Source organism: Pararge aegeria, chromosome 5, assembly GCF_905163445.1.
Source record: "Pararge aegeria chromosome 5, ilParAegt1.1, whole genome shotgun sequence".
In the NCBI taxonomy this organism is placed as follows: domain Eukaryota; kingdom Metazoa; phylum Arthropoda; class Insecta; order Lepidoptera; family Nymphalidae; genus Pararge; species Pararge aegeria.
Window position 1 is genome coordinate 16,190,655 of NC_053184.1, and position 22,466 is coordinate 16,213,120.

A 22,466-nucleotide genomic window follows, 5' to 3' on the forward strand; every position below is an offset into this window, starting at 1 on the left:
GGTGTTTATTGAACTATGGACGTACCTGAGCTGCTAGTGTAAGTTACATCATTATCATCGGCCTGACGGCAGACGTTTCTTTGCGGGATTTATATATATATTTTTTTTTATTATTGATAGGCCAAGGCTTGAAACAATCATGCCCATGAGAAGGCAATGATGAGTTCTAGGTTGGAGCATGCTTGCCTAGAAAAAGCCTAATTATTTACTTATGCCTTGAAGGTACTCAAATTATACGTGGCAGGAAACAAAGTTGCCGGGAGAGCGTTCCACATCTTAGCGATATGGATCAGAAACGTTTCGTGCGTGTTGATGGAATATCAACCACATAAGGATACCATTTCTATACTCCGCGAAAAGCAGGAGAATCTGTGCGGAGTTATTTATAATTTCTGTTTGTAAAAACATGTTTGAAAAACATGTGGAGTATAAAGATTAATCTTTATACTCCACAGCAAGCATGTTTTATTTTTTGCAATGCACCATAGGTCCGCAAACAGTAAAGGCTTCGGCCGTGGCCAGTTACCACCCTTCCAACAAAAACTTGCCGCTAAGTGATTTAACATTCCGATATGGGTTTAATAACGTTGTCATACCTCTAACAGGTTATCCCGTTCCCATCTTAGACTGCAGCATCACTTACTAGCAGGTGATTGTAGTCAAGGGCTAACTTGTAGTGGAGTACAAAAAATACAAACGGGAGATTCAAATTTAACTGTTAATACCGTTTACAACTCTATATCAATTGAATAAGATCAAAATTTCATTATCCGTTGGAAATCTGCTCCACAGCGTGTGAACAGAGATATACAATTTGTATGAGGAGACGTTTATCAGCAAACATAACATTTTAGGTACACCGATATCAAAGAACGTACCACAAAACTTCCTGACGATAAACTTAGACCACAACTTCCCTGTAACTATTTATTCTTGCACACGTTCCAGTGCTGCAACACAAATATTACTTGTATTGTTTATTTCTTTGGTCCGTGTGATATAGTACTATATAAAGGTCCGGTTGAAGATTGGTTGGTACAGTCAGCCGTGAACATCACGGCTAATTGGAAGTCTCTTACTTAACTTTAACTTTCGGATTAGTTGTTTTAGTTTTTTTTCTTTCCTCTGCAATACCTATCGGTGAGTTTTTATTGTTTCTTTTGTTTACGATTTTCTACTAACATTAAAACAATGTTAAATCGTGTCATTATCATCAGCCTAATTATTGCGGGGCATATACATATTCTCCGCAAGACATAGTGACATAGAGTTTAGACCCACCATTATACTTCTTCAATGCGGGTTGGTGGCTCAGAAATTAATTGCTGAGAGAGCCCTGACTCAATGATGTTTAGGTGTTAGTGATGAAATTTATGAGGCAGCTAGTTAAAAGTGCTCTACGGGCAAGGAGGAAAGTTGAATTGAAAATCGGAAATTTGAAATAGTAGTAAAAAGATAACTATATTTTTGTACTTACTAAGTAATAATTATTAATTGATTATTTATATATTTGTGTCGGTTTCATATTTAATTTCAATGGTAACCAACTAATTCACCGATCCGATCTTAAATTAATTTAGCACCAATATAATTTGAATCTTAAACTTCATGTTTAAAATACCAAAGATGTTTGCTTCTAATGATATCTTTAATCCCCAGAAGAGAAAAGATTGAATAAATATTTATTGTGTGTGTATATAATAATATAGAGTATGTTGTTTTTTCTATTGACTAAAGGATTAAACAAAGGCAGAACAGAATGAAGTGTTTAATGCTAAGTAATACATCAACCCAGCTTCATTATGTACAAGAATTATAAATCACTAGCTGTTGCCCGCGACTTCGTCTGCGTTTGAGTTTGTTTTTTGGTGTGGCATTCAATTTTGCGTTTGAGTTTGTTTTTTGGTGTGGCATTCAATTTAGTTGTAGTTCTAAAAAAATTATAAGTGTTCAGTATCGCTAAACCTTAAATGAGGGGTTTACTGTCCGCTGAGGAGTTCTGTCCTCTATCTCCAACCACAGGCAAAATTACACACATATTATTACCTCTATAGTACAAAAATAATTATTTAAATCGCTTATAATTTGTCGGAGTTATGGTGTAAAATCGTCAAACACTTTCATCCCCTCTCCCAAAGAACCCGAGCTTAATGTCGTGTCCTATATACTTCTTACACTTTCAAGAATATGTGTACAAAGTTTCATGAGGAACGATGGAGTAGTTTTTGCGTGAAAGCGTAACAAACAAACTTACATTGACATTTATAATATTAGTAGGGATAAATACATTTTTAAACTAGACATGTATATATTAAAATAAAAGAGCTTAAGCCATTTTAACAATCTGTTTTACTCCATTGCAGAATACCAAAATGTCGGACCAGTCGAGAAGTAACCTCCTGCTGTTCTTCGACCGCCCAACGGAGCCATGCTTCATGCAGAAAGGGGACGACGCCATCTTCCAACTGCCTGACAATTTCTACCCCGACAAATACAAGACCGTCAGCAGCACCCTTGCCAATCGCTTCGGTGAAAATGCGCAGCGAAGCATCCCTGTGCGCAACATTGCCTTACCAGACCTTTCTCTGCCTATGGAACTTCCCTACAATGACCAATTCTCACTTTTTGTGCCTAAGCACAGGAAAATGGCTGGAAAGCTTATCGATATTTTTATGGGTATGCGTGACGTGGACGATTTACAGTCGATTTGCTCATACTGCCAAATGAGATTGAACCCTTACATGTTCAACTACTGCCTATCGGTAGCTATTCTACATAGAGAAGATACGAAGGGACTGAACATTCCCACCTTCGCGGAAACTTTCCCAGACAAGTTTATGGATCCTAAAGTATTCCGTCGTGCTCGTGAAGTGAGTACTATTGTGCCTGTGGGCAATAGATTGCCACTTGTCATTCCTCAAAATTACACAGCGGCGGATTCTGATCCAGAACAACGTGTAGCGTACTTCCGTGAGGATATCGGCATCAATCTACATCATTGGCACTGGCATCTTGTGTACCCATTTGACGCTGCTGACCGCGCAATTGTCAACAAGGACCGACGTGGAGAACTATTCTACTATATGCACCAACAGATCATCGCTAGATACAGTGCAGAGAGATTATGCAATAATTTAGGACGTCCTAAGCGATACAATGACTTCCGAAGCCCCATTGAAGAGGGCTACTTCCCCAAGCTTGACTCCCAAGTTGCCAGTCGTGCCTGGCCACCGAGGTTTGCAGGTTCCACCATCCGAGATATTGATCGTCCCATAGATCAGATTAGGAGTGATGTATCACAACTTGAAATTTGGAGAGATCGATTCCTCCAAGCAATTGAAACCATGTCAGTCACTTTGCCGAACGGTCGTCAAATGCCATTAGATGAGGAAACTGGTATAGATGTGCTAGGAAATCTCATGGAATCGTCTATTATTAGTCGTAACCGAGGCTACTATGGAGATTTACATAACATGGGCCACGTTTTCATCTCATATTCTCACGACCCTGACCACAGGAACTTGGAGCAATTTGGCGTCATGGGTGATTCTGCTACTGCAATGCGTGACCCTATATTTTACCGTTGGCATGCATATATTGATGACATATTCCAGCTGTACAAGAACAAACTTCCTCCCTACCCCGCTGAAAGGTTAGATTTCCCAGGTATCCGAGTGTCTTCAATCGGTATTGAAGGGTCTAGTGGAGCTAACCTTTTAAACACTCAATGGGAGCAAAGTACGGTAGAGCTTGGTCGAGGGCTTGATTTTACTCCTCGTGGATCTGTGCTCGCACGCTTTACACATTTGCAACACGATGAGTTCAACTATGTTATTGATGTTAACAACTCAAGTGGCTCAGATATGATGGGTACAGTGAGAATCTTCATGGCACCGATACTGGATGAGGGTGGCAACCAGTTGTCTTTCGATGAACAACGCAGACTTATGATTGAGCTTGATAAATTCACAGAAGCATTACCTGCTGGCACAAGAACTATTCGTCGCCGAAGCTTGGACTCATCAGTCACTATTCCATATGAAAGGACCTTCCGCAATCAGAACACTCGTCCTGGTGACCCAGGTTCCGCTCAGTCTGCTGAGTTCGACTTCTGCGGCTGTGGATGGCCTCATCATATGCTAATACCTAAGGGCACCGATAGAGGATACCCTATTGTAGTTTTCTGCATGATTTCTAATTGGAACGAAGACCGGGTGATTCAAGACTTGGTGGGCAGTTGTAACGATGCGGCTTCATACTGCGGTATTCGTGATCGCAAGTATCCTGACCGACGTTCAATGGGTTACCCCTTCGACCGCCCGACTCCAGCCTCCAGCATAACTGACTTCATGACCCCGAATATGGCTGTTCAACAGTGCACCATCCGATTCACTAATGCAACCAGACAGCGTGGTCAGCAGGGGTAAGGGACAGGAGTTAAAGTAAGAGACAGGGATAGTATTCAAATAAAATTAATTGCTTAAACTAATTATCTTTAAAAAATTAAAACTTATGTTTTATCAAATTTCTGATCAGCCGGTGATTTAGTTTGATGTTTGGTAGTGCTATTGAATATATGTATGACCCTGTCTCTTGTGTTTATTAAAATAAAGCTCAGTAGCTAAGATTAATGAAAAAACAATTAAATTCCAGTATAGGTTATGAAAAGGTAGAATCAAGTTCCCGCAACAAGAGGTCGTGTGGATGTCTCAAACACTATGACCCAGAGGATATAGATGCCCTTATTAGGAAACCATATTACTATACTAAGTGTTCGCATTCAAAACATCACATCTTTTAAAAAATGTCTTTACTTATATCTATTTCATGATAGCTTCTGGCAGAATCTTCTTAAGAGTCTATTGGAGTATATTTGTTAATTTTTCTACTGGCAAAAATGACTTGGCGAGAAAAATTGACTTTGAGCAATCATTTTTTTAATTATTTAGATTTAAGTTTGGGTCACATGTTATAGTTATAGCTCTTAAGTTTTGTACATATGTAAAATACTTCTTAATACATACGACGAAATAAATAAGCTTTTCAACATTTCATTATTTTATTTACTAAAGTCCTTTTTTCTTTATCCTGTGACGTTAATGGTGTTTAGCTAGAACCTGGCTATTATTGTAAATTACATTTTAACGTTGCTTTTGATCTTCCTAATGGTTCTATGAATAACTCAATAAACATGAGTTTCCTGTTATTGACCATGTTAAGGAAGTTGTTATTAAATGAGCAGTTTGTTTATTCCAAAAATCTTAAGGTAGAATTTTCCTGAAATAACCAGAAATAAGTTTTAAATTTCTTTCAGTCTGCCATATCATCATCATGATTTGCAATTTTTCTTTTCTATGCATTTCTCTGTTAATTAATGAACAGAAGAGTCCATTTGCGAGTGCAATCATCACTATATTAAACAAAGTCAAGTCCGTCTGTATGTCTGTCACTATAAATGTTTAGATCTTTAAAACTACGCAACGGATTTTCATACGGTATAATTATTCAAGAGGAATGTTTATACCTATGCATTAGACATGCATAATAAACACTGATAGTTTCAGGATCTTCTAACGTAGTGCCGTAACTATTTTTTTTTGCGCTTACATTGCAAACGCTGGTTGAACCCGTGACATAAATCAAAATAATGTAGAATGTACAGTGTAATACACCTTTAAAAGGTTTCCAAAACTAATCTGCAATGGTATATGGTTATCTCCGAAGGATAACCCAAGGTAACAAGTTTTATTTTTACATTATAAAAAAAAATATGGGTTATTTACAGAACAGAAGGATATCACAGATTTAAAAAGCAGGGAAAGGCGCGACGTTCACACTCTAAAAAAAAAATTAAATACATGTACACTTAGATACATTGACCCGTGCGAAGACGGGGAGGGTAGCAAGTATTATATAAATCTAACTTTGACGTTGAACAGCTCCGGGTGAAACTTGGTCACTGCTGTGGATCTTCAGCCTTTTTTTTCTATTTCTAATAGAAGAATGGACTTCTTTATTCAATTCGTTTTCAGCGATTACGCACAAATGAAAATCGAAAAAAGTTTAATATCATTTTCTGAAACTAACTTTATTTCTTCTCTACTTCTTTTGACATTTGTTACTTTACTTTTATTCCTTTTTCTACTTATTTAAATCTCCTAGGACATATTTAACAGTCTGTATTTAAAATATGCAAAGTTTATTAATATAAAGATTAGAAACTGAGATTTTCCTATAAGCTAAAGTTAAAAAGTTACAGACAGTATTTTTTATAGCCTATTATAATTTTTTAACACACTGAAACAGTTTATAGTGTCACTAGATGAACTACAAAAGCATTAAAATAATCTATGCCTAAATCACTGACACAAACTTTGGTAGTCAAGTTAAAAAAAATTGCGGAATAACTGAAATCCATCGTTAAAATATTATAATGCACCTAAAATATGAAAGCTAAAAGCTTCCTCTATAAATAGGGGAAAAGAAACCAAATGCATGCTATTCCAAAAAAAGGTTGGGTTAATGCATGCGATTGCACCATACAGGTGCGCCGTCCCACGAGATCCGTAATATATTATTTACTTTTGTAGAAGATTATCAAAGTCCATGCTGAGTTTTTGCCATTTTGCTAACGTAAAATATTTTTATCTAAAAATAATCCTTAAGATTATATCTTTCATAGTATATTTTGGAAAAAATATTTCTTAAATATAGAATCCAAGTAAATTCTAATTCAACATTCATTTATTTTAAGTAGGCCTAGTTTATAGGCACTTTTGAAAAGTCAAGTCAGTCTGTTTGTAGTGACTCTACCACCGGTTCGGAAAGCAGATTCCACTGAGAAGTGCCGGCAAGAAACTCAGCAGATTGCTCTTTTCCAACATAATTTGATACTTTAACAATCTTTAGAATTTTTTGAGAGAGGACAGCGGAGTGGCCTGCTTCCAAGCATTTGTCGTTAAGGAATTCATAAATCGCGTAGTAACCACGATTCATAAGAATGGAAGCAAACCCTCCCATTGGGAAAGGCCTTTAGTCCAGTTTTGGACTTTTGAGGCTATTGATATAGACGAATGATTCAAAGTTTAATTTACTGTAGTAGTTACAGACAAGCCAGCAAGATTAGTAGCAAACTAGATGTGCTACTTTCCGAAGTCCTTTGATTTAATTTCACTGGTAAAAGTTTACGTTCCCGAAGTATTGGTAATATTATCAGTTGGTAATAGTACCATAGATATAGAATAATTTATCTCTATCCAATGTCTATGTTACCTTAAGTACTTTAACTGTAAGATGTAGAACGGCTTAATGGCTTAAATTCATAGTTATAATCAACATTATCATCACATCGCGCTGACCCATTGCGGATTGATGCACTCAACACACCTTTGAGACCATTACGTAGAACTCTCAGGCATGCAGGTTTCCTCACGATTTTTTCCTTCACCGTATATAACAATTTTAGGTGAATAGTAACAGAGATCTTATATTGCTTACTTTTTTGCGAACGAACATAACGACGCATTGGTGACTCCCCTGTTGCTGCAGATGTTCAGGCGGTGATTACTTAACATCAGGTGCCCCACTTAATCGTTTATTTTTTTATAGAAATAATTGACGGATTAAACTGGTGGTTAGCGGAAAATCATGGCCTATAAAAAGAGTGACACTTCGCAGGGCATGCAAGGAATACGTCAGGCATCGGGCCGCCCTGTGTCCATCAACCGAAGGCGTAGTTGTTAAGCCTCATACGCCAGCAACCAAGCCCTTTAGACCGGAGCACAGCATTGCAGCAATGCTGATTTGTGGCAAGAATAAACATGGCGGTACTACTTACCTACACGAATTCTGTGACAAAAATCTCTACTACTTCTAAACTACTCATCTGATCGTTATAAATTTAAAAATTAATATTAATATTTTTTCAAATCTGGAATCAGTCATCTTGAAACCTAGCAGTTGCCAATGATATCCATTTTAATATTTTCTTGAATATTTATGTTTGAATGCACAAATGGTATTGTACAGCAGTTCGAGTTTTTTTGAATTCGATTAAACTCCGGTGACGATAAGGCCCCTTTTATTCAATTTTGTCTATAGTGTAATACTTACATAATTTGTATTTATTCTTTCATTAGTTGAATATGTAACGACTTTAATGTAGAAAAGCTCTAAATTAGCAAAAAGTAACATTCGAGGCTTAGCACAAACATAATTTACAAAAGTTTTGACTAACGAGAAGTTAGGTAATAATGGCTGTTTACTTTGTGAGAAACGATAGAGGTCGTAAAGTGGGCTTAAGAAATACTTAAAAGTTTCGCTGTTCGTTGTTGAATTCGCTGAAGTTCTTGCAGTGTCAACCGCAGAAGTTTTTAGAATGCCCCGTTGTACACTTGCAGCTTTTATCTGTTAATAGAACTGCGGCAACGATATTGACTCTTGATTCGGTTGATAAAGTTTCAAGAGCGGTGGAAGGCTTTGAACTCGCAGAAATAAAACAGATTCTATTTCTCAGTTAATGATCATCGTCGTCAGCATGTCAACCAAATTGCGTCCGCATTTGTAAATTCTTATAATCATTTTTTTAGTAAGCCTAACTACTTTACAAACACGTTTGAAACGTCAAATCAGTCTTTTTGTAGTGACTACCTTACAAACCGTCAAGAAACTCAGCATTTTTTATACTAACATATTTTTTACAATTTAACAATAACTTTTCTGTATAAGTGTATGATGAAAGCGGGGCAGCCTGCTCCTAAGCGTTGAGAAATTCATTCTTTGGGTATTACTTAAGAATAGGGGTTAATTTTGTAGGTTCTTCTAAATTCTATGGCTTTCGTCTAGCGGCTCTCTGTGACGCGTTTGACGTTCTCTGCCCCCTAGACGGGGGCACAGAATTAAGAACATACAGAAACCGTGTATACGATTAATATTGAAGCATCAAAAACCACACCACTTTAGTATGGTTTCTCGAACAAACGCTTAATCACTTCACACCATTTAGCAGTTGACAGTAATTATTTTACCTTTAATGTTCTTAATGATCACCATAAAATGGGAAAAAGTATGTGAGCTAGCAACATTCCGCGGGTGTTTAGTGAGAAGTGCGCGGGGCATTTCCACTGTTTTTGGACACAATGCACTGCGTACAATAATGGCTGTATGAGGATTCTGTATGTTCTAAATTCAATTGTCGGGGGTCTACCGACGCTACGTGAGGTTGCTATTCCAGTACATTGAGACCCCAATATCCATCTGTTCTTCAGAGTCATGTTTTTAATGTACATGCATATAGTAATTTACTTATTAACTAAGCGATGCCCGCAAATTTCTACGCGTGAAATTTCCGCCCTCCCAGAAAACTGAAATTTGTCTGTGCGAAACGAAATAATAATTAAAATATTTTCTTGGTTAATTTAGTAATTATTTTCATAATTATATTTAGCTTTTCTCGGTAACATTAAATAGCAGTAAATAACACTAATTATTTTTGATTGTTTTAATAACGAAACATAATACAGTCTGTAATTTTACGTTGGTTTTGAAGTTGTAAGTTAATTTAACGCTATTTATATGCATGCGGCCACTAATCCGCACTGGGCCAACGTGGTGGACTTCGGCCTTAACCTCTTCTCACTGTGGGAGGAGACCCGTGCCCTGTAGTGGGCCGGTGATGACAATTTCGGGCACGCTTGCTACAGCAAGTACTGACGACCAGTACGCATTTGCGACACTGATCCTGATGATAGTTTAATTTTATCTAACCATGATTCCACATCCTTCCCTTAAACAACCTCCCCATCTACTCCTGGCACAGCCGAGCTTCTCCCAATCGTTGTGATTAATAAAAATGTCAGCCATATCTCTCTTGGCGCAGTCTGAAAACTAGTGTTAGATTCAATATAAACAAGCAATATTAATTAACCTTACACAAGCCAAAAGAGCTTCTTAATGTCTATTAAAACAGAGTAGTTAATTAAAAGTTAGACTTATGTATTTACCGTCTCACATAAACGAATTAGTAAGTGTAAGAAAATGTTAAAGGGAGCAGTGCAAACCCTAGTTCTTTATACCATAAATATCTATGACGTAGTGGTTAGAACTGGGAAATTTTATATATATATAAAAATAAAATATGCAAGGGAAATAGAAATATAGTCCTTTAAATGAAAGTCCAGGACTTAAATTGCAACAAGGCCACATTGAATTATATATCACCAAGTTGTACTTTGATAAACAAAGTTCGAAACGGATTTTTATTAAAACAATTCAAAGCCTTCTACGGAAAGTATTAAATTACTAACAGCTTTAAATAAAGTTTAAAATATATTTCAAATAGCTGGCTACTTTTTCGCAAGTAAAAGGATTCTGGTTGCTAGCAGACTAAGGTTGATATGGTAATTATAAATTTAAAATGTATTGAACCTGAAATATTTAAAATTTTTTATTCCAATGAAATGCACTTTGGAATAAAACATTTAAAATTTCAGACATGTGTAACGACTGTGAACTCCAATCATTCGAAATAAACAGACATAAGGTACACAGGGGGTATAAGATGGACATGAAAACTTTGAAGCCCACAAATACCTGCGCTAGAGAGGTGGTTCTTAGATTCGCAAAATATTATAGCGTTTTAATTAAATATTTCAAAAGCCCCAAGTATTTTCAGGGCGTGCCCTGAAATAGCAGTTTTTAACGAACGTTGAAATAAAATATTTGAAATGGCCTTTGTTTATGTAACTTTCAAGATTCAAGGTGCAAGCACTCACATTATTTTTAAAGAAAATGAAAGATTCTCATCACTACTGCTTTGGGATTGACTGTTTCCACTTTAATTATGAACTGTCTTCCAAAAGCTTTTCAGTTCTGCTTAGCGGTAATATTGGCAAGCTGCACATTTATTAGTAAAGAATATTAATACTAATAGTACAGCTCAAGTGTTGTGTTTTTGAAAACGCTTATGTATGGCACTACCAGACGGATTTATAGTAGATATAAAATTACCATAAAACGTCCTTCTGCTGGACATAGAACTTATAGATGAGGTAGATATACAACGTGTAACAGAATTACGAAATAATATTGAAGGATGCATAAGTTTATTTCATAAAGAATTCCCCTGTAAACATATTAATACAAAACAAGCATATTTATTTTACCATACAAATGAATTCAAAACATTCTAAGTGTTATGACAACACTATTGAAGCCTATTGAAACCCTATTTAAATATATGATCGACACGTAGAGCTATGCTACGCGACGTATACGTTTAATTTTGCATGTAATGTTAGGGTCTATCTTATTTCTTTCAGTAAAAACTATGGCAGTGGTTTACTCCAAAACTATTAGGTTTCGGTTTTTACAGATAAGTCTCAGAGACAGTACATAGTGTACCTCTAAAGCCTGTGAAGTAATATTTCGGTTTTCATATACACGTTGTATAGAGCTAATAGTCCCCACGCTGCTCTCATTTGGATTGGCGGGTTTAGACAATGCACTGTGAATTAGCATCGTTGCTTAAACAGTGCAAATTCCTGATTTACCCTGTTGCAACTACATCAAAGACTACGAATACTATATGCGTTGATGATTTCTTCACCTTTTGTAGTTTTAGGTACGTAATGAATATACTTATTCAGTTTTCGTTGAACTTATAAACGAGAGGTTTTGAGTTTATAAGTCAAAATCTCTCGTTAAGTAAGTTTATGTTAAATAATTCAACTAAAAGGTAATGTGAAGTGTTATGTATGAATCTATTTATAACGTTTACCCACGCAAAGGAATAACCTCTGCCCAAGCAAACTTCCCCAGAGCACAAGCAAAGGTCAAGTATGGATTTATGATTAGGATCCGGACCCATATTTTTCGCGTTATACACTTTAATATTGTTAAACAGTTGGAAAATGCTTTAAAGCTTATGCTAAAACGTGTAACATTAGTCATATTAGGTCAAAATCATTAAAATGTAAGAGATATATAACATAGGATAATGACTCTGTAAGTTGTAAGTTTCGTAGGGTAATTATAAAAAGGGTTTTTTTTTTGTAAAGAAATCTTATTTGAAATGATTTCGTTATGTTCTGATGTTGATTTTCTGTTTAAAATTCGAATTCTAGATGCTTTAGAATATAGTGGCGAAACAATCATATACTCTCTCTTCATCACAATATGTAGACTAGCGATGTGGCGCAGACGTGGCATATGACCTTTGATTCTGGAATGCCCTTGAAAAAACCTACTCGTATGTATAGGCGTGGACCTTCATTGGTTAATATCATGATGCTGATGACTATAGTAAACTTCTACTAAACTCCTCTAAAAACATTCACACCATATACAAATATTTAATGATGATCCTATGTTAAAGCTAATTCGATTGGATTGCGATTGGAATTAGAATCATCGTCATTAACCTATTGGCTGCTCACTACAGGCGTGAAGGGTTAAGGATTTAAGGGAAGGTATCACAACTTTTAGGGGAACATTAAGGCATGCAAAAAAACATTGTGTTGATGTTTTTTTTCACAGTTTTTTTCACGGTAAATTCCACTTTTGACGGGCGATTGGCGAAGTTTGCAGCGACCCTGCTTTCTGAGTCCCAGGCCTACTACTACTGGATGTGTGTTTAAAAAAAAAAAACTATGATAATTCTTTGTAATACAATACTCTATGTCTTCGCGCATCATTTATTCAACGATGTCCTTTATTGAAATTAGGCGCAATTTATTACGAATACAATAGCAAAGGTGAATTAAAGATATTTAATACTTTAATATAAACAGATAAGACAGTGTGTGTGCGTGTGTGTGCGTGTCTTTCATAGCACTGCACTCGAAATTGTAGACGAATACACACCTACCTAACACATAATCCAGTCAGGTAGGTCACATTTTGAAAAAGAGGTGAAAGGGACCGGTAACGGTCCTTCTCGGATGGACAGTGTTCGGAAAACTCCGTGACATCTTCTCGATCGAAATACCTCAAGATGCCTGAAGACCAAAATCTTCTAACTGTGCATGTTGCCATTAATAACTTGTGGCTCTGAAAAATGGTCGCTAACTATGTTTCTCACAAGAAGCCTCAGGGTCACTACGCGGGCAATGGCGGGAGCTTTGCTTGGAGTATCTCTACCTGATCAAATCTGGAACGAGAAGATCCGTGAAAGAAACAGAGTTATCAACGTTGCTCAAATAGTTGCTATTTTCAGGGCGTGCCCTGAAATAGCAGTTTTTAACGAACGTTGAAATAAAATATTTGAAATGGCCTTTGTTTATGTAACTTTCAAGATTCAAGGTGCAAGCACTCACATTATTTTTAAAGAAAATGAAAGATTCTCATCACTACTGCTTTGGGATTGACTGTTTCCACTTTAATTATGAACTGTCTTCCAAAAGCTTTTCAGTTCTGCTTAGCGGTAATATTGGCAAGCTGCACATTTATTAGTAAAGAATATTAATACTAATAGTACAGCTCAAGTGTTGTGTTTTTGAAAACGCTTATGTATGGCACTACCAGACGGATTTATAGTAGATATAAAATTACCATAAAACGTCCTTCTGCTGGACATAGAACTTATAGATGAGGTAGATATACAACGTGTAACAGAATTACGAAATAATATTGAAGGATGCATAAGTTTATTTCATAAAGAATTCCCCTGTAAACATATTAATACAAAACAAGCATATTTATTTTACCATACAAATGAATTCAAAACATTCTAAGTGTTATGACAACACTATTGAAGCCTATTGAAACCCTATTTAAATATATGATCGACACGTAGAGCTATGCTACGCGACGTATACGTTTAATTTTGCATGTAATGTTAGGGTCTATCTTATTTCTTTCAGTAAAAACTATGGCAGTGGTTTACTCCAAAACTATTAGGTTTCGGTTTTTACAGATAAGTCTCAGAGACAGTACATAGTGTACCTCTAAAGCCTGTGAAGTAATATTTCGGTTTTCATATACACGTTGTATAGAGCTAATAGTCCCCACGCTGCTCTCATTTGGATTGGCGGGTTTAGACAATGCACTGTGAATTAGCATCGTTGCTTAAACAGTGCAAATTCCTGATTTACCCTGTTGCAACTACATCAAAGACTACGAATACTATATGCGTTGATGATTTCTTCACCTTTTGTAGTTTTAGGTACGTAATGAATATACTTATTCAGTTTTCGTTGAACTTATAAACGAGAGGTTTTGAGTTTATAAGTCAAAATCTCTCGTTAAGTAAGTTTATGTTAAATAATTCAACTAAAAGGTAATGTGAAGTGTTATGTATGAATCTATTTATAACGTTTACCCACGCAAAGGAATAACCTCTGCCCAAGCAAACTTCCCCAGAGCACAAGCAAAGGTCAAGTATGGATTTATGATTAGGATCCGGACCCATATTTTTCGCGTTATACACTTTAATATTGTTAAACAGTTGGAAAATGCTTTAAAGCTTATGCTAAAACGTGTAACATTAGTCATATTAGGTCAAAATCATTAAAATGTAAGAGATATATAACATAGGATAATGACTCTGTAAGTTGTAAGTTTCGTAGGGTAATTATAAAAAGGGTTTTTTTTTGTAAAGAAATCTTATTTGAAATGATTTCGTTATGTTCTGATGTTGATTTCCTGTTTAAAATTCGAATTCTAGATGCTTTAGAATATAGTGGCGAAACAATCATATACTCTGATACTCGCAGACGTGGCATATGACCTTTGATTCTGGAATGCCCTTGAAAAAACCTACTCGTATGTATAGGCGTGGACCTTCATTGGTTAATATCATGATGCTGATGACTATAGTAAACTTCTACTAAACTCCTCTAAAAACATTCACACCATATACAAATATTTAATGATGATCCTATGTTAAAGCTAATTCGATTGGATTGCGATTGGAATTAGAATCATCGTCATTAACCTATTGGCTGCTCACTACAGGCGTGAAGGGTTAAGGATTTAAGGGAAGGTATCACAACTTTTAGGGGAACATTAAGGCATGCAAAAAAACATTGTGTTGATGTTTTTTTTCACAGTTTTTTTCACGGTAAATTCCACTTTTGACGGGCGATTGGCGAAGTTTGCAGCGACCCTGCTTTCTGAGTCCCAGGCCTACTACTACTGGATGTGTGTTTAAAAAAAAAAAACTATGATAATTCTTTGTAATACAATACTCTATGTCTTCGCGCATCATTTATTCAACGATGTCCTTTATTGAAATTAGGCGCAATTTATTACGAATACAATAGCAAAGGTGAATTAAAGATATTTAATACTTTAATATAAACAGATAAGACAGTGTGTGTGCGTGTGTGTGCGTGTCTTTCATAGCACTGCACTCGAAATTGTAGACGAATACACACCTACCTAACACATAATCCAGTCAGGTAGGTCACATTTTGAAAAAGAGGTGAAAGGGACCGGTAACGGTCCTTCTCGGATGGACAGTGTTCGGAAAACTCCGTGACATCTTCTCGATCGAAATACCTCAAGATGCCTGAAGACCAAAATCTTCTAACTGTGCATGTTGCCATTAATAACTTGTGGCTCTGAAAAATGGTCGCTAACTATGTTTCTCACAAGAAGCCTCAGGGTCACTACGCGGGCAATGGCGGGAGCTTTGCTTGGAGTATCTCTACCTGATCAAATCTGGAACGAGAAGATCCGTGAAAGAAACAGAGTTATCAACGTTGCTCAAATAGTTGCGAAGTTAAAGTGGATAACCGAAGGACGTTGGGGTACCAAGGTGCTGGACTCACGAAAACGAAGCGTTCTCCGACTCCCCACGAGTAGAACGGGTGATTACAAGTGAGAACAGCTGGACCAAAGCAGCACAAAACCGTGGTATTTGGCAGTGGGCGCCCATTGGTTGACATGATGAAAATAGTACGGCAAAGGAACTGGGCTATATTATAGTATAACGGCTATACGGATAGCACTAAATCGTTATTACGTTGACCACACATTGATAACAAACGTTTTGAGTGATCGTTGCGTAGTTCGAGCAACTGATCTATCAATATTGCTTTTCGTTTTTGTAGCAACTTCTTGTCGTTGAAATAAAAAAGTTCTATTATTTCAGCCGACTTAAAAAAAGAGGAGGTTCTCAATTCGACTATATGTTTTTTTGTTTTTGTGTAATAGTTAAAACATTCATGTAGGTACAGAGTTTGTTAAACGAATGTCATATTATTTGTTACTACTACTTAAGATAAGCTTAATTTCGAGCGTGAAGAAAGGACAAACACACTTTCGCATTTATTAAGTCAAACAGCCGGTCTAAATTTTAAGGTAAAATCCTTGGTTAAACGTATACATAATAGCATGATTACGTCCCGAGCAAGCGGCTTAGTAGAATTTATTTATCGACAAATGTATAGGCCTTAATTTGATGCCGATACCCATAATGGATTAAAGGTATTTCGTCGGTCAAACGGATAGAAAGGAGTGATGATTAAGAAATTCCAATATAATTAATCTATCATTAATTATATTGGAAATAGGGTTTTATAGAAATAATTTAGAAAAAGGTTTAGCCGAAGACTCCAATTCTCGGCGTTTTGATAAGGATCCACGCGATTTATCTACTATCTAAATGCCATTACGGATTAGGACCCCGTGGATATATTAATGAGTTTTATTTTATGGAAAACTAGGTTGAGGGGGTTGCCCTACAATTTATAACGCTAGCTGTCCCGCGCAACTTCCTCGGCGCCAAATCGGTTATTGCCGGTTTCAATTGTATTTCCGAACGCGGAAAATCTTTAAAAAAAACTAGAAGCTCCACTGCACTCCCCCGCCTACTGTTCTAGCACAGCTAACGGCAGCGATAACGCAATTATTTTACAGTATTCATGTTTTTATTTCGTTTTAATCTCTGACCAGCTCCATCAATTACCCAAAACGCTGTATGAAATAATCTGAAATATATGTGATACTTTTTCACTGGCCATTCGGTGGACCATCTGCTAGCATATATAACTAAATCTCTCATTATAATAAACTAGCGGTCTCTCGCCACTTCGTCAGCGTATAAGTCAATCTTAAAAGATAGTCGTCTTAGAAGATATGTATGTGATATGTCGTCGCAGACTGTTTTGTAGGTATTATCGGGCTTTACAACTTTTCTATAGAACTCAATCATATATCTCTCATCGTTAAGGTAGCGTTCGTAAGAAACGTTTGTGTTCGACTCTTGTTTGACTGTGTTTGTTTTCTCCGACTTACTTTGCAAATCCGACTACCACGAAAAGTTATTTTCAGTTTTCAGGTTAATATATGCCAGTGGCACTCACAAATAATGTGGCTTCATATTTCTGAGAGAATCCGTTCAGTGTATCACAAAAATCTCACAAACTCACATATTTTACCTCTTTATAATATAAGCATAGAAACATAGAAAAGTGAAGCGGTAATAGCCCAGTGGGCAGGAGCTCGACTTCACTTTCGTGGGGCAGAGTTCGAATCCCAAGCACCTCTAACTTTTCTAAGTTATGTGCGTTTTTAAATAATTAAAATATTACTTGCTCAAACGGTGAAGGAGAACATCGTGTGAAAACCTGCATGCCTGAGAGTTCTACATAATGTTCTCTAAGGTGTGGGGAATCCACCAATCCGCACTGGGCCAGCGTGGTAGACTACGGCCTTAACCCCTTTTCATTGTGGGAGGAGACCCGTGCCCTGTAGAGGGCTGGGAATGGGTTGATATGATTATGATAGAAAAGTTCCTACTTGTGGTTCTTGAAACTCCCCCACCGTGATAAAAACACACTCCACCTATATTATTATGCAGTAAAAAGGTCCCAGCTGAGCCAATCTTTAATATTACGATTACGAGCTGAAAGTTTAGTGCCAGTTGAAAACAAATTAGAGGCACGTCATAACCAGTTGAAGCACCTTAATGGTTGATGCCAAACTTTTTTATAGCTCACAGATAATTTGCGAAATATGAATGAATGAGTCGCACTCACTCCCCTATGTACCCCTCAGAAAACGCTAGAATTTGCTGATTTTATAAGTTCTGTTTTTTTCAACGATAACTTAGCTTTTGCCTTCAATCAATAAGAGTTCACCTATCTTTATGTTTTAAAGAATATTTTCACAATGGATAAGTCTGATATAAGTCCGTGCTTTCATGGGTGTATAGGAGTATAAGTTGACGTTTGTAAACTTTGACAAATCAATCTGCAGATTTCTTTTGAGTCAGGCATTTATTGCATACGATTTCAACAGTAAATCAACGATCAACTTTTATTTGAACTGGGCATTCATCCAAGAAAAATATCCCCGTTTTCCTTTTCTTTAAATTTTCAACTTTTGTACTTCAGTCTGTCTCCTAATCTGTGACACATCTTCAATCATTATGTTAAAGGACATACAAAACAAAACCTGTGATAGATTAAAGCTATAATTATTATACAAATTCAAAAATGTTTTATTCATATAGATCCTTTCAGAGGCACTAATGAAGCGTCCATATATATAACATGTTACCGCCAATGTTAGATGATCGTGATAACTACATTCGTTAACTTAAAACTAAAGCTAGGAGGATTCCAAATGGGCCCTGGTCTAAGAAGAGCCCATAACAAACATAGCCAGTTTTTTTTTTTATCACCATCTCCATCTCACAGTCGAGTTAATATTTAGCTATGAAGTTAGAGCAATTCATACACAAGCTTTTTCATCATACATGTAATCTATACTTATAATAAAACTGTAACTGGAAGATTTCTGTACATTTAATATATTTTGAAAATTTTGACTTGGACTTTTATAATCGATACTGAGTCCAAAACAGATTTTTATTTAATTTTTGTCTGTCTGTCTGTCTGTCTGTCTGTCTGTCTGTCTGTCTGTCCGGGCATCACGGGTCAACATATAGGACACTTTTTATCCCGATAAACAAAAAGAGGATAAATGATAATTTTACTTCATATCTCCGTTAAATTTGCACCGATTATAATCATTCTTTTTTTATTTGACAGTGTGTACTACCAAGCATGTATTGTTTAATTTTAATAAAGATCTGATGAAAATTGTCGGAGATCAAGGACATAATTCTTCACAGTTAACTGCATGTCGGAAGGCATATGGGACAACAAATACACAAGTACACAGTTACAAATGCGAAAGTATGTGAGAATAGATGTATGGATGGATGGATGTATGTATGGATGGATGTTTGTTACGCTTTAACGCCACAACGAATGACCGATTTGGCTTAAATTTGGCAGAGATACCTACAATATAGTCTGGCATAGCTCATATGCTTCTTTTTATCCCGGAAAAGCGAACAGCTTCTACAGGATGGCTTCGCTATTTTTTCCCCATTTGTCTTTCAATATCCGCGCAACGGAGTTTTAGACGAAGTGACGTGGTTTTTTAAGTCGACTTATTCGCAGACGAAGTCGCGCAGGTCTGCTAGTCTTTAATATAGTACTATTGCAGTACATAGGGTTATATGACATAAATGGATATTTATTGAAATTTCTAAAAAAAGTCTCAATTACATTCAACTGTTTTAATCTCGCTACATTTCTGTGTGAATTTATTTTAATGTATACCCATCTCTCCCTGCTTCATATAAAAAGGTTGTGCTTTCATTTTGACAAAAATTATATTTGTAATTGACGTACATTTAATATAATGGACAAGAATTTAGCCCACCTTTTGCGCAATTTTTCTGGTTTGTTAAATGCCAAAAAAAAAACATATCAACAACACGTAATATAATATATATTAAAAGAAGAATTGTTTGTCTATGATTATATTACATTCTTAGTTTAGCGCTACATACTTTTGTGGGTCTAGGTCTTTTCTACCATTTCTCTCCCTTGAGATAATATATCTAAAAAGAAAATCTCCTCTAAACTAAAAGTACGAAAAGGCGAAAATGTTCGTATGTTTCATAAAGATAAAATGTAATTTTATTTCCACAGTACAAAAAAGAACTTTCCTTAATTAAATCAAATTATTTTAAAAGTAGCCGTGTATATCCGTCGACGTTACAGCGAGGCGACGCGCGCCGGGAAGAATCTAATATTTACTTTAATATCACGTTTCGAATTAATACCTAAGCTCGCAATTACACTACAGACTTGACGTAAGACAAAAAGTTGTTATAGCCCATCCATACGTCCATACTAATATTATAAGTGGGAAAATCTGTATGTTTATCAGTTAACGAAGTTTGGCAAATATGTATTTATTGCATCTTAGAGATAAGATACTTTTAATCTCGAAAAGAACGCTTACATTTTCAAGGGGTATAAAAATTAAGCATTTATAAGAAATTCAGCTAAATCGATGTTTGCGAAGTTCTGGATAGAAATACATTTTTAAGATGGATTTAGGGGTCAGGTGCAAACTCACGGTTCATGACATTTTAAAAATTGAAAGCAATAGCACCTGTAAAATTGACTTGTGATTTCGTTTGATTGTTATTGATGTTTCGCATTAAAACTGGTGGACGTCGAACGAAGTAAACGTACTTGGGACGTAATTTGAACACAACTGGGATTACAAAATATAAAAAAGTATCACTTGTACCTATCCGATTTATAAAAAATCATATACCGCCCTTAAACAGTTGTCAACCCAACTAATGGTAATGACTCGAAATTGCATTAACACGTGTATGTGTGTGCATATAAATTAATCATTTTTTTCTGCTGCTAAAGGTCTTAATATTCCTAAATTACTATGAGTAACCAGTGAAAGACCTCTTAAGACCTTTAATGTGAATATAGCTGATTTTATGGATGTAACTCGTACTTTTTTATTAAAACTTTAAGATGCCCATTTTTTTTTTTAAAAGGATCTCAGGAAAAAGTTGTACATTGAAAGTTTTTAATTATCTTGAGTATCACATTTATACTTATTAAATTATTCAACTTGCCTTGTGTCTTCTAGTGAAACGATAATACTGGAAAAATAGTAATTTTTCAAACACATTTTTCTATTCAAACATAAGGTATGGCATGTGCGCAGAACTGTATGGGACAAAATGTCTGGAAACAAGTACCCTTAGGCTATATTATAGGTTTATGTAAGTTTAACAGGTAAAAAGAAAAAAAAATATTTTTTTTCATCATGATTTTATTAAAACATTTATTTACCTATTGTTAAATGTTAGGTAAGTATTTCAGTTTTTGCTTGTTAATATAAAAATGTTTGTTAATATATAACCATACTAGCTGTTGCCCGCGACTTCGTCTGCGTTTGATTTTGTTTTTTCATGTGGCATTAATTTAGCTGCAGTTCTATAAAAAATTTAAGTATTCAGTATCGTATCATATAGCTGTCCGCTGAGGAGTTCTGTTCTCTATCTCCAACCACAGTTTGGGCAAAATTAAACACATATTATAACCTCTATAGTATAAAAATTATTATTTAAATCGATTATAATTTGTCGGAGTTATGGTGTAAAAATCGTCAAGCACTGTCATCCCCTCTCCCAAAGGAACCGAGATTAATGTCGGTATAAAAAGTATCCTATATTACTTCTTACACTTTCAAGAATATGTGTACAAAGTTTGATGATATGAGGACCACTTAAGTCGTTTTTGCGTGAAAGCGTAACCAACAAACTTACATTGACATTTATAATATAAAAAAGTAAGTAGGGAAGTAGGGATAGGGATAGGGATGCATAAGTTTGCAATGAAATCCTAAAGGCTTAGGTAAAAGTTTATATACAAATAGGTACTCGTTCACTGATTGACTAATTGGCTGGCTTATCACGGAATTGAAGAAGCAAACTTGAATTAAATCAGATATCAAATATGCTAAGAAAGCTTTTTATTGGGGTTCCTTTAGGGGAAAATCGATAAGAAAGTGGTGCAGGACAAATAAATGAAAATGTTATGTTCTGGAACATTCTACATTCCACGAGTCCACTCTCGATGAAGTCACTTATGCACAAAACTATTGTGTTCAGTTCTGGAATTTTCCACTTACCCTATTTACTGATATTTTCATTTTATTCTTTTCATATTTCAAAGTTAAAGATCTCATGCCTTCACGATTAAATCAGGCTGAAAAATGTTATAAGGTGTAAATATTTATTTAAGATGAGAAAACCTACGTAAAATATTAAAAGTGGCACGTCAATGATCCTTAACGATATTTTCTTTTCAAATGTTTCTTCATGAACGCCGAAGTCAAGGTTGCGTGCCTAATTTTATTGAAATTATATGTGATTTTTAGCGTAAAGCATAGTTTTATCAGTGGTCCTCGATTTTAATCTAATACCCAGCTGTTTTAAGCTAACTAGCCTACAAAACCATACTTTCCCTAGTGTGGTTGGTTTGAGTATTACATCCCTCCCTTTTACGTGATAGAGAACCAGTACCGCGACCGCGAGAAAAATAGGTTATTCACTGTATTATATAGAAAAATAGAAAATTTAGCTTTTCATAATACTTTATCACTTCAAACGGTTGAAGTCCACT

The 22,466-nt window shown here is 35.8% G+C and overlaps 1 protein-coding gene across 1 annotated transcript; it reads left to right on the plus strand.

Moving 5' to 3' along the window:
- Positions 1–1,044: 1,044 nt before the first annotated feature.
- LOC120623763 (phenoloxidase subunit 1) lies at positions 1,045–4,601 on the plus strand. The gene is made up of 2 exons (XM_039889980.1): positions 1,045–1,140; positions 2,364–4,601. The coding sequence occupies exon 2, from the start codon at positions 2,373–2,375 to the stop codon at positions 4,425–4,427; it is 2,055 nt and encodes a 684-aa protein (XP_039745914.1). The 5' UTR covers positions 1,045–1,140; positions 2,364–2,372; the 3' UTR covers positions 4,428–4,601.
- The last annotated feature ends 17,865 nt before the right edge of the window (positions 4,602–22,466 follow it).

Excerpts from the sequence above, each read along its gene's own strand:
- LOC120623763 (XM_039889980.1), top strand. The coding sequence starts at position 2,373 with ATGTCGGACCAGTCGAGAAGTAACCTCCTGCTGTTCTTCGACCGCCCA.